The 13,574-nt window shown below is 45.0% G+C and overlaps 1 protein-coding gene across 5 annotated transcripts in view; it reads left to right on the top strand.

Moving 5' to 3' along the window:
- IL1RAP (interleukin 1 receptor accessory protein) overlaps positions 1-13,574 on the top strand; it is a 49,120-nt gene that overhangs the window by 32,401 nt on the left and 3,145 nt on the right. For 3 of the 5 annotated variants that reach the window (XM_031505632.3, XM_085587801.1, XM_085587800.1), the window contains exons 7-10: positions 11-140; positions 1,074-1,222; positions 3,442-3,591; positions 4,420-4,563. In XM_031505632.3, coding sequence (XP_031361492.3) covers positions 11-140; positions 1,074-1,222; positions 3,442-3,591; positions 4,420-4,563 — 573 coding nt within the window. Of the gene's footprint in view, positions 1-10; positions 141-1,073; positions 1,223-3,441; positions 3,592-4,419; positions 4,564-7,179; positions 11,310-13,574 lie in introns of those variants that run through there. The other 2 variants (XM_085587802.1, XM_085587803.1) reach the window with 1 other exon arrangement.

The raw sequence follows: 13,574 nt of genomic DNA, 5'->3' as shown, positions 1-13,574 counted from the left end.
TTCTTTGCAGGTGATGACCTTATCTTGCCCTGTGAGGTTTTCTTCACATTCCTGAAGGACTCCCGGACTGAGGTGTGGTGGACCATAGATGGGAGAAACACGGTTGACATCACGGACCCCAAGATAAAAGTCACACAAAGGTAACATACAATGTGAACCATCATTTCTAATCCCCTGGGTCTGTGTGGGTGCAGGCATGTGACAGTCCTAATGGAGTGTATAGTCTCCCTGTTAATCAGAAGCCCCTGTGTCTGCCCCATGCTGTGATGAGCACCAGGATCTCCCAGGAGGAGGCCTTCAGACCTGGACAGTGTCACATCTTACAAAATGGATTTGAGGGAGCTTTGTTAACCAGTTCACATCATCATTTGTTCAGGTCCTGGCAGTGATGCCAACAGCTGCCGTTGTTATGGGACTTAAAAAACAGGGGCTGGCAATTCTATTTAGAGGAGTGTTCCCAAATAGCATAAGGGGTAAAAGTGTTTCAGTAAAACAGAGGCTGAAAACAAAAATGTAATATGTACTATGTATACATAGTATTGATGTGGAAGAATAGAGATTCAATCACATAAAGAACCCAAATGAGGACCAAAACCCCATTTACTGGATGCTGAGTTACAAGTGGAAGGCAGTCACTGCCCCAGCTGATTTGCAAACCAATGTAGGAAAAGGAAAGGCAAAAGGAAATACTGTATCCTCATTTTGCAGACGGTCAGTTCAGACAGAGAGAGACTAAGTGACTCATCCAGGACTGCATAGGGAATGTGACGTGAGCTGTGACTCTTGAGTTCATGAGATCTTCTTGTTTATAGGCAAGAACTTCCATTTCCTCTAAAAGGCAATGTGGCACAGCTGCAATGAGAAAATTATGAGCAGTAAAATAAATATTAAGGAAAATCAGATAAAGGAATAGCTGCAGCTGTATTACAGTCTGAAGTGTATATTGATTTATAAATACCAAGTTATGTGTTTTGGCCTTTTTAACGGAAGAGGTTATATCAGGGAAAGGAATATCTGTCACTAAAAATTTGCTGCATTTTCACATGTGTAATGCTCTAGTTTTTCTCTTACAGTGAAATTACTAGAGATTTTGAAGACAAAACTCTGGTGAGGACTCTAACAGTTGCAAAAGCCACAGCGGAGGAGCTGAAGCGGAATTACACTTGCCACGCCAGGAACGCCAAGGGCGAGGAGCGCAGCCAGGCCGTGGTGCGCATGAAGGGTACGGAGCCTGCAGGGCAGGGCTGTGCAGGGCTGTGCAGGGCTGTGCAGGGGCTGTGCAGGGGCTGTGGACTGCCTTCAGCCTTGCCTGCTAAACAGTAAAGGGACAACAGCTCCATCAGGCCTGTCAGCCTAACACAGTCTGTTCTGTAGGCACTGCTGTCATACTGCACCACTTCTTGGAGGCAGGGAACAAAGGGCCCCCCTCCATGGGCAAGTTTGTGGCTAGAGAAAGGACAGATCTGTTGTCATTATCCCATGGCACAGGCTGCTTGAAATTATTTCAGGTTATTTGGTTGTGTGAGGGTTTTTCACGACACAACCAGTTGGCGTCCTCCAGAAGACACTTGCTGGCACTGCTCAGGGAGTGAGACAGTCACACCATGGTGCTTGCTGGTTTTACTCCTTGCTGTTATGATGCTGCAGTCTAGATACAGCCACCTCAGCATGGATGGTATAGACTGATTCAGCTCTGTTCCATGTGGGCTTTTCCAACATCTTTTTATCATCAAAGATTTGGCTCCTGTTTCCCAGACCCACCTCTCTCTAATAAAAGCTATGTGAGGCTTCCTGATTAAGGTGGATTTTTCTGCCTCGTTATCAGCCTCATCTAGAGCTTCAACACCTGCTTTTAGTGTAAGCCAGAACTCCCCTCTCCCACAGGAAATGCTGCCATGGCTTGTGTAGCTCACAGCAGACACCTTCTTCCCTCTACTCTGCATTATAAGCATGGGAAAGCTCTTGGAGGTCTTTACTGGAACGTCTTTGTGTTCTTGGTACTTGTCCTCCTTCTATTTTAGTCTCATTCCATTGAGATAAACCTTTTCTGGATTGTTAGGGAGGAACAATAGACCAGACACATAACTAAGAAAGGCTGAAACCATCTGTCAGTAAGTTCATACTCCATATATAATACTTTTAGGGTGATAATATTTGTACATGTAACAGAAGTGAATCTGAAATACTCAGATTCTTTCTCTAAATATCAGTGCCTAAATACTGTTTTCTAGTGGACTGATCTGTACTATCCTCCCTTTTCCTCCCCACATCTGTTTTTGGTTAGTTGAGTGGGTTTGCTCTGAGCAGACATGGTTACCCACCACTCCTTCTTCCTGCTCTGTTCCACAGTAAAATCCAAGAACCATCCCTAGCTGCTGCTGGCAGAGCAACATTATGCTAAGCTCAGTGCAGCCCATCCCACTGCACATCCCATAAGAGCATCAGGCATGCCAGAACCCCTCAGCACCTGGCTTTTAGTGACTCTTTATATTGGCTCCAACTGTTTCATTACATTAGGTCATATGCATTTCTTGCTTTTTCTGGATGATTTCCCTCTCCTTCTCATGTACTTCTGCTGCTCATCACCTAATGAACATTGATAAATTCTTTCCATTTTTGATTTTGTAATTCAGTTTTATTAGCAACTTATTAAATATTGGAATTTGGTGTGTTTCCACTCCCTGTTGTTCTGTTACTGTGCAATTTGCCAATCTGCACATCAGCTGCCACAGAGTTGCCCAGGGATACAGTTAGAAATTTTTTGTCCATAGTACAAAGAAGCAGCAGTGGTTTGACAGTTGTAGGGGGCCTGTGATGTTCTGGCTTGATGCCCACAGGTTGCCCTGTTTGTTTGCAAGCATTTCAGCTTTTATGTAAGGAACTCTGATTCTTCTTTCATGGTAGAAAAGAGTCAGGCCATGGCTAGTTATAGCCTGGGTGTCAGTCTGGGACAAGCCACGAGACCTGTGTCTGTTTGATAGGGAAGGAGGATGGTAACCATTGCCTTTATTTTGCTGCAGATGCTTTATCTGGATCTCTTAGAAGTCAGAGCAGTTGTGTTCCCTCAAGAGTTTGCTGATACTGCTGAGAAGGTCATGTTCATGTTCTGGCTTTGGACTGTGCAGATTTCTTACACCAACATGTCATTCTATCACCTGGCTGTTCCCAGGGCCTCACTCAGAGACAGAAGTCCAGCCTGTGCTTTGGACTTGCTCTGCCAGCAGAACCAGACCTAATAACCCAGAATGGAGGTCCAGGGTGGCCAGCCATCACGTGTCCTGTCAGAAAAGCCTTAGCTTGGCCACCTTACTTTGAAGAGTCAGCTTGGCTCCTGGCTGTTCCTCTGTGGTGTTTGGCTGCACATGACAGAAGCTTGTTCCTGCCCAGCTGAAAGTCCAACCTGTTCTTTAACCCTGACCCCCTGTCTATTTTTGTGCTCAGTTGTAGCACCCAAGTACACTGTGGAGCTGGCCTGTGGCCTGGGGGCCACCATCCTGCTTGTTGTGGTGCTCATAGTCATCTACCATGTGTATTGGCTTGAAATGGTCCTCTTCTATCGGGCTCATTTTGGAACAGATGAAACCATTCTAGGTAAGGAGTTAAAATGCTTTCTTTTATTTATCCTGCTGCAGGCTCTTTATTTTCATATAGGAGTTTTCCTATAAGCTATTTTTAAACCTCTTCACAGCATAATGACATTTTGACCTTCCATTTCTTTATCTACATGCAGTTGTGTGGGTCATTGTTCATTAGAGCAAGGGGAGTCAGGCTTTTGGCTCAGGGAAAAGGAGAAAGAAGTCCTCTGTATTCTCTACAGAGGTGGAGCATGGACATGCCAGGCTGCCCATGGCCCTGCCCTGCTAATCTATCTGTATCATCCAGCTGCATCTAGATTTTCAAGATATGTCATCAGGTTTCAATAAGTCCCTTGTTTCCCTGGTGACTCTATGTAAAGGATTCATGAGTGATCTGCTTTAAAATGTGGGAAGGCATCCAAAAGGATGGATGTGGAAATCACCGTTCTGTCCTCAATTCTTCCCTCTGTTACTGGGAGTTCATTGCTAGGGACTCTGAGGTGAGATTTCCTCCTCTGGAGGAGGAGGAGGGTGTTTGAGCCCTTGCAGCTTGGGGTGTGAACCTGCCATGGGGGTGCAGCAGCTCTCAGAGGGTGTAGGCAGGGTGCAAGTCTCTGTCTGGTGGGACTGCTCGTGTGGATAGACAGCAGCAAGAGGGAGCAGAGTCAAAGATGACAAAAGACAAAAGAAGCCTGGACAGAATGGGGTGGTCTGTGGAAACCTGCAGTGCCTGGGCTCCAAGTGAGCCTTCCTACCTGCTTCTCTTGCAAGTCAAAGGGCCAGCATGGGCAGTGTCACAGGTGTCCCTTGTGCCCTTTGTGTCTCCCTGTGCTCCCCTGCCCAGACGGGAAGGAGTACGATGTGTACGTGTCCTACGCGCGCAACGCGGAGGAGGAGGAGTTTGTGCTGCTGACGCTGCGGGGAGTCCTGGAGAACGAGTTTGGGTACAAGCTGTGCATCTTCGACAGAGACAGCCTTCCTGGGGGAAGTGAGTATCTCACAGGGAGCTGTGCTCCGTGCACGTCCCCTTTATTGTTCTTTGAGGTATTGATCATTGATTGCAACAAGCCTATCCAGATTATGTTTTGGTTTTTTCCCTATCACTGTTCATGAACTCTTTTTAGTGTCTTCTAATGTTTTTGCTTCATATGACAGTGTTGCAGATGCTCCAGGCCACCAAAATGGCCGCTGTGGGGATGGTGGTTGGTTGTTTCAGTCTCTCTTTCCAGGAGTGATGTGCAGGAATGTCAGCATGGGGACCCAGAAAACTGACCTTCATGCAAGCCCTCTGAGCTGCCTTAAAAAATGGGACAAAGTCAAGGCTAGAAGAGGCAGGGAAAGTGTTGTACTGGAACAGCTCACAGAGGGTAATGGAGAATCCTGGTAAAAACCAGGAGTGTCTACTTCAGGAAGGAGTGGAAGGTGTCAAAATCAGTGAGAAGATAATGTGCATCCCATTCATCCTTGTTAATTAGGGAGTTTGTGTCTAATATGGCATCAGTTTAGCTGCTGTTATTAAGAGGACTTTGTTGCAAGTAGTGAGACTCATCTCTTCAGTAAGATGTAATTATTTTTTACCATTTTGAGATAAATCATAGAAGGTTCTGGACATAATGTCTGCTTCAGGGAGGCAGGGAATCACCAAGAATGGAAGTTTGTGAAGCTATCCAGATATACATACTTTCACGCAAGTTCCACAGCAAGGGCACAAATATAGACAACACTCTTGATTTTTAGTTTTCTGGAGGCTGAGTTGGTTGTATGGTCCTGATGCCTATTACAATTTCAAAGTCTGAATTTCTGCCAGTGCGGACCACCCCTCTTTGAATATATGGGCTTTGGCTCAGGACCCCACTGGTGACAAAACCTGTGCTGGGAAAGTCCATTGGGGTGTCCCTTTTGAGTAGGAACAGAGGGGACTGCTGGATTCTCAGCCCACCTGCCTGACAAAGGGAGCAGAATCAGTCTGGGTTCTGTTATCTTTCCCTCCTAGATTGTTGCCAGGATCTAGGAGCACCTTAAACTTTGAGGGTGAATAAATATGTGTGTCTCAGTGAGACAGCTGCAGTCCTGGTGCTGTTCCTTCTTGAAGAGAACCTGAATGATGTGGCAGGGCACCCTCCAGGCTCAATTTGCTTGATGCCATTGTCAGGCTCAGAACAGGTTTGCTCTGAGTCATTTTCACCAGATGTCCATCTCCCTCCTGTTCCCTCTGCTGCTTCTTGCCCTGTTCACTTTAGAGGGTGTCATTTTCCTCTCAGCACTGCTCTTCTGGGCTCTCTGTCCCTCACCTTACCCCCAAACGTTTCCATCTGTGCTCCCCTCAGTCCCTGCCAGCCTCGAGCCAGTGCCAGCCCTGCGGAGCGCTGCTGGAGTGGTTTGTCACCGCACTGCCATCCGCGATGCTGCTGGGGCTTCCCCGAGCTCCTTAGCCAGGATTTGACTAATCTCCTTCTCAGGAAAGCACAGCGGGCCAGGAAATAGCTTTTGGCAGCTGGTGTCATGCCTCCAGAGTGTACATCTGTGTCATGGGTAGAGAGTTATGTTGTCCTTGATGAAGAAACAGTGGGAGATGGATTATCCCGTGAGTTAGCTGACAGGAACTAATCAAACGTGCCTGACAGCTAAATGAAGTTGTCTGTCAGCATTATTTTACTCTCCATTGTAATTTCTGACCAGTCAAGAGTGTTCCCTTATCAAAGAAGTGTGGGAGATCCTGCAGCAGAGAGTACAAGGACCTGGATTCACACTTACAAGGGATTTTCACATTAATTAGAGATGGTGGCCAAGGACAGTCTACCTGCAGATGTTAGAAAATTAAAGAGGATCCACAGTTACCATGACATTTCTCTAGCTCAAAGGATGTCATTTTTGGGACACTTCACTAAAAGTCCTCAGAGTCAGTTCTAAAAATGTTCTAATCTGCTTTCATAGATGACAGCAGCAGGAACAGATGGATGAGTAATGGGAGTTAGGACAGTAGCATTACCAAAGCAAATTATCCCATGAGGACACTTGGGTACGGTATAAATACTTATTTTGTGTGGGGAAACTGAAGCAAGAGGAGTGAAGGGAGTATCCAGAGTCATTCTGGACATCTGCCAGATGAGGATGTAAGCACAGACATTCAGGCTTCCTGAAACTTCTCCAGGGTGACTCTTTCCCTTGAATTCATGTGTTATGCAGCTGGCAGTTTCCCTGCTTTTTCCCCTGTCATTAGAAGGAAGCTAAATCTCAGCCTGAGATCAGCAGCCCTCTTGGTCACAAGGCATCTTCACAGCACTGGGTGGTGTCACTGATGTGCAGTACAGTGCCTTTTAGGTGTAGCTCTCTTGGTTATCTCTGTGTAGCATAGGAAGGTGGAAAGGCATCTATAGGTAGTCTGGAGTGATGGAGAATATGCCACTGTATGGGGCAGTGGGAACCAGCCCTGGTGTAGGAAGTCCCACCTGGAGTCACTAGCTGGGTTGGGGAGCACCAGTGTAGTCTAGAGAGGGCCTCCGAAGGATTTATTGTCCCTTTCAAGAGTCACCTGGTGTCACAGCAGCAGCTCAGCAGCATGTTCTTGGGCATCACTAACCACCTCAATGTTTCTTTCTCCCAGTTGTCACAGACGAAACCCTGAGCTTCATCCAGAAAAGTCGACGTCTGCTTGTTGTCCTGAGCCCCAACTACGTCTTGCAGGGGACACAGGCCCTGCTGGAGCTCAAGGCTGGCCTAGAGAATATGGCCTCCAAGGGCAACATCAAAGTCATTCTAGTGCAGTACAAAGCCATCAAGAAGAGCAAAGTCAAGGAGCTGAAGCAGGCCAAGGCGGCCTTGAATGTCATTAAATGGAAAGGCGAGAAATCCAAGTTCCCAAAGGGCAGGTTCTGGAAGCAGCTGCAGGTGGAAATGCCAGTGAAAAAAATTAGCAGGAGTTTAAGCCTTGATGGGTTGATGCATATCCCTGAAAAATGTTTGACACAATCAGAAAACAAACCAAAACTCTCCTCAAAAATCCACAAATTAGGCCAGGGAGTGGGGAGGAACACAGGGATTTTTCCATGAAGGACCATGTCCCAGGCATTTCAGAGGATAGTCATGTTTTCTCTGCAGCTTTGATATTGCTCTGTTGTTAAAGAGACCGAAAATGCAAACACCTGCTTTCTGCAAATGTATGTCCTTGTTGTCACCCACACAAGCCCTGGGCTTAAGGTCTAAATTTGCGATCTAGGTGGGATGCATTCAGCACCTTGTGATAGCATGGCCAGTTCCAATGGGACCTTCATTAGCATCCAGGACAGAGCTTCTTTCCAGTCCTAAATGATTTCACTTCTTTCTGATCCTCAGTCCCTGTTGCAGAGGCTGAGGAACAATTTGACAGGCAGCTCCAGTGCACAGCTTTTCCTGCATGGCCCAGGTCTGTAGTCCCAATCACTTGTGGGATCACAGACTCCTGCTGCATTGTGAAGAGCATGGACTTTTGAAGCTCCTCATCTTTGTTCCCCAAATTGCCTTTGAAGCAGATGCATCCAGGTAGTTTGGCAATGGGAAATGGCTGTTAGAGAAGCATTAAAAAAAACACCCACAACTCTACTGGGTGCTATTTGTATTGTAGCACACCTAATAACAGTCTCTGGGACTCTGCAATCTCACAAGTGCCCCAGATCCTTCAGAGCTGTTTGAAATCCAGGGAAACCTCTCATGGGTACAGGCTGTGGAGCATGTAAGAGATGTTTATTTGTAGAGTAAACTCAGGGACTTTACAAGCACTACAAGGAATCTAGTGTACTACTAAGCCTGCCTACTTCTCTCTGCCACTGGCTGGGGGACAGCATCATGCAAGGTGCTTCCAAGGTCTTTGGAATGACATGGATATAAGTCCAGCTCAGAAGGACACCCCAGAAACTTACTTGAACTTCCTAAAAACTACTAGTTCTATCCTTGTAGGTAAGAATGTGATGACAGGCTGAGAAAGCTGGGGATGTTCTCCCTGGAGAAGTCTCCTGGGAGACCTTTTTGTGGCCTTTCAGTGCGTAACGGGAGCCAATAAGAAAAGTGGGGACAGACTTTTTATTAGGGCCTTTTGCAATTACCCTTTTAGGAACAAGGGGTAATGTTTTAAACTAAAACAGAGTAGATTCTGACTACATTTAAGGAGGACATATTTTACAATGAGGGTGGTAGAACACTGTACGAGTTGCCAAGGGTTGTGGATACCCCATCCCTGGAACCATTCAAGGCCCAGTTTGACAAGGTTGTGAGCAATCTGATCCAGTTGAATATGTCCTTGCTTATTGCAGGCAGTGTGGCCTTTGAAGGTTCTTCCCAACCCAAATTATTCTATGATTTTATAAAGACTCTGTCTTCAGTACCTGGTTTTGAACAATGTTGCCATTTCTAATTCAGGGTTTAGGTTTAAACGAGCTTTGGCTTTACAAAGCAAGTCTCTCCCCATCTTGATTCCAGCCCAAAGCTGCAGAACAGAGAGTGTATCTCAGCTTCTGCAACATTTGCACAAAGCAGAAGCACAAAAACCCACTGTGTAGGTGTCTTTGGTTCAGCAGGAGAGGGCATGGTGAGTCAACCCCCATCACACAGTTCATGCTGAGGAGGGGATTTTAATCTCTCTTGTAGGACAAACCAAAGCACAGTGGGGCCCTGGCATTGACTGGTGCTATGGTTCATAGTGTTTTCAAATAAAACTTCAGGCTCTGGGGGTGTCTCCATACTCCTGCAGCTCTTAGTGCAAGGACCTGCCCACTGAATTGTGGAGTTCAGTATTACACACACCAAGTGTATGCTTATTTTTATTGGTGATGGTTGCTCCTGAGTCACCTTTGACTCATGCATTTGTCCTGTTCGTGTCCTGTGGGTGAGGCATAAGCATTCATAATGGCACTATAAAAGCATTACAATTAGGAGTCTATGCACTATTCACCCAGCTGAGCTGGGAGTTTTGAGGGCATCCCAGTAAAAAGCCCAGCCTTAAAGGTGTGGGACTGAATGGTGTCAGGAAAACCTTCTGCCCTTAACATTTTATGATTAATAATGTTATTCCAGGGCTGCAGGGAGCTACAGCCCCCATTCCCTTAGTCAGGTACTGTATGTTGTGTTTAGGAATGGTATCCCACAATTCAGGGCTCCCCCTGAAACCATGTGCCCCTCATTTCCCCCCTCTCCCTCCTTCTACAGAGGGAGGGAGGGAGAGGAGAACTGGTGGCACAAAACATAAAGATCCTGCTGTGAGATAAGAAAAGTTTACTGGAAACCACACTGAGATAAGAAAATGAACATTAGCAACAATAACTGTGGTGATAGAGGGTACAATAAATGAATAATTCCCATGGAAAAACCCCCTGACAATTGACCATATCCAGCCATTCCTTCTGCTTCCCTGCTGGCCCAGCTGTGTTTTGCTGGGACCCTTTATTTCCAAAAGAGACCCCCTTCCCTCCACCCTTTGCAAATGCAAGGTGGTGTAGAATAACTTCAGTGTCCTGGACATGCCCCCTCCTGACTACTGCAAAAACTAACCCTGTCCTGGCCAGAACCAGGACACTGTACAGATGTGTAACAAATAGGGTTTCTTTCTTACTGTCCTTTTCATCTTTCCCACCCAAGTAAGTTTTGATTGAAGCTGATAAAATTGCAGTCGGCTTCACTGGAGGCAGTGGAGCTCCTCTTCTGCCCAGAGGTGCTTAAAAGTTTTGTTATGAGCTTTTCTACTGTGGTTGTCTGTGGAGGGACAGAACTGCTTCCCACACTCCAGAAAATTTCATTTATAAGAGATAGAACCCAAACCCGTGCTTGGCTTGGTGAACCCATTGCAACCCTGTCACTGTGCCCAGCTTCCCCTTTTTGTGTGTGTTTTAAGCATCTCTGTAATCAGCTGCCAGATCTGCAGGCAGAGGGAAGGTCCTGAAGACAAAACAGAGCTGTGTTAGGTTCCCATATGATTTTTAAAATATTGACTCCCAGATACTCATAAATTGAATTGAAATCCCAGACTTCACTACATCACATTTCACTTTTGTCTGAGTTACCAAGAGATTTTATGCTGATGTTTTAGTAAGTCTCATTATTTTAGGAAGTTTAAATCCACATCTTGTATTTTGCTGATTTTATTGAAAATGTTTTCCAAATAATTAATAGACCTGGGCTTTCTCAGGCATACACTGCAGTGGCCTTTGGTGTCATTGCAACCCCAGAACAGAGTTACTGAGAGACATCAGCAGAGCAGCCACAAGGCAAAAGGTGCCATGGTTTGAAAGGGGCTGAGAGGTCAGAGGGAGCAGCGTGCAGTCCAGAAGCAGGTTCCCCTCACCCAGGAGCTTTACCACTGGCTTTGCTGGGGCATTTCAGGCCAAGGGTAAAGCCCAGTCCCAACTGTAAAGTAGATCTGCTAGTGCCTCAGATACTCCTGTCATTTCATTCTATGCCACACACGGTTTCCATTGTGGGATTCTGTCACAGCATCCGTCTGAATCAGTTGATTCATTTGAGTTTCTGTGCTCTAACCTAACACTTATCAATATGTAGCTCATGCAAAGTTTCTCATTATTTTTTCATCGGGAAACAGCGTGGCACGAATTGGAAAAAATATCTTCCCTTCCTGTGCTGTTTGATGTTGTACAGCTGTTCAGAGTTTTCCCTTTTCTGTATGTTTTTGCCTTTGTGTGATTTGGTCTGTGAAGTGTCAGTATTATTTTATTTTGCTTTTCAATAAAACATTTTCATTTTTGCATTTCAGTCCTTGTGCATTTCTCATAAGTACCATCTTCCCATTACATCTGCGAAATGCTGTTAAAGAAAGATGATTGTGTGTAGTCCAAGCATCATTTGGGGCTCTTCCTTGGAACAGGACATTTTCCTGGCTGTTTCATGCTGTGCCTGCAGAGGCACCTGAGCTCCCAGGACCATTTAAGCAGAAACACAGTGACACACAGCATTCAGATAGCTCACAGCAGTGGACATGCACACACAGAGTCTCTGATCTGAAGAGTGCTCACTTGGCAATCACAAGACAGAAAGATGGGAAGGCAACATAATCTCTGCTTTAAATATCAAATCAGAATTTTAGAAATCTGCCAAAACCACAGAAATCAAATTCACTCCCAGGCTGTTTTGCCCATCAGTTTCTAGGTTCAGTCAGCTTCCTATTTTCTCTTTCAAGTCACTTTCTTGCCCATTTCCTATGTTTGCCTGCCTGCAGGTAAGTTGAGAGACAGCCCAGCACTTCCAGACCACTAGCAAAATGAGTACCTGTGACCATCTATGGATTTGAAGTCTATGAGTATGGGATCTGTGACCATAATCCTTATAATCTGTTACATCTTTGGGGTGCACTGGGAAGACACAAGTAAACCAGTAAAAATACACAGTGCCTTTTGCAAACTTTTAGCAAAGATGGAAGGTTTTTTAGTGAAAAGCGGATAACCAAGAGTATTGAATCCCCAAGCCCCTGCAGTGTTATTGCTGCCTGTCCCATCCAGTGCTGCTTCACTGGGAGGGAAGATTCTACCTGCATATTGTGAAGTGTTACTCAGGATTTTTCCTGACCTGAGTAAACATTGCAAACTGAACATCCCAAAGTATCCTGGTCAGCCAAGTCTAAATGCATCCCTTTCTCAAAATCAAATTTATCTTTGGGAATTTGAACACCTTCCTTGCAAAAGAAACAAAAAAAAAAAAAACTGGAAAATCTTGAGTCTCAAAATCTCAAAATAAAAAATCTCAAAATATGTTGCAAATTCAGAATTGATAAAAGAAAAATAGCACTGTCACCTCAATCAAAACATTTCCTTTTAGCAGCATCAGAGTAATTCATGTTAATTGAAGCTGGGCTTTTTGAGCAGGCAGGTAGATCTCCCAGGGGCTGCTCCTGCTTACATTTTGCTGTGGTTCTGTGACTCCAGTTTCAAAAAGAAAGACCTTTCAAACAGCAAAAGAGCTTTTTCTTTCACAAACTGTTGAAACCTGGCTGTTTTCAAAATAGATTTCAATCACTTGTAGAAAAGTTTGAATGAGGTCTAGACTTGGGAGATTGCTGCCAATTCTTTATGCCTTTGAAATAGGTGGTAAAAACATGTCATGGTAGTAAGTGACAATTCTGACAGAACTGACTACCATCTACTTTTGGTTTCAATGAATCAGTGTTTTCCTGTGTGTGTTGGGGGTAAAAATCCCACCAAACTATTTATAAAAAAAAAGAAAAAAAACACCCTCAAAATAATTTGATTTTGATTCCAATATTTTATTAACCGAACAGTGCCCTACTTTGTCCATTAGCATTTTACTGTATGATCATTTTTCCTATCTGGGTCTCCAAATAATCTAAGGACAATGAGTTTTACAGCTAGTTATCCTTTGAAAAGTACTGCTCTGTACCATATTAAAATAAGGTGCATTCAGATGCAACACAGTACACCTTCTGCTGTGAGATAAGAGACAGCCAAGTGCTGGGAGAATTAAGAGGCATTGCCATTGCAGGGAGGAACAGTATTTTTATTCATATAAAAGAGCAGTGTTCTGCTGTCAGGGAGAGAGGAGAGTCTCCAGCCTGAGGATTGAAGGCTTCAGCAGTGTGAAATGGAAGGGAAGCAGGAGGTAGCCCTTCTTCCCAGAGCAGATATTTGAAAGACATTCCTAGAGGCAGATTTTTCTCTCTGAATGTACAACAGCTCTTACTCTAATGATCTTTGTCTTGCTTGAACACCAATTTGTCCTTGGGTCCCCTCTCATCTCAGGCAGCGGCACTGTAAGTGTATGGGTTTTTGAAATATTTTACAGTTTTATTACTCAGCTTTTGTTAAATTGCTGAGTGCCACAGCCATATACTTGAGCCTTTCCACTGCCCACCCTTTAGCCACTACACCTTCAATATACTTTCTGCATCCCAAGCCACAGGTAGAAGTCCAAGGACATCCTTCATGTTTGCTGCTTTTCAAAATTGGTAATAAAAGAGATGTTGCTCTTGCCTGGCACCATTTCAGCTAAGCTTCCTCCTGAGCTTTA

Source organism: Lonchura striata, chromosome 9 (assembly GCF_050655825.1).
Source record: "Lonchura striata isolate lonStrDom1 chromosome 9, ASM5065582v1, whole genome shotgun sequence".
In the NCBI taxonomy this organism is placed as follows: domain Eukaryota; kingdom Metazoa; phylum Chordata; class Aves; order Passeriformes; family Estrildidae; genus Lonchura; species Lonchura striata.
Note: the sequence above shows the minus strand (reverse complement) of the source record. Positions and strands in the feature narration are given on the sequence as shown.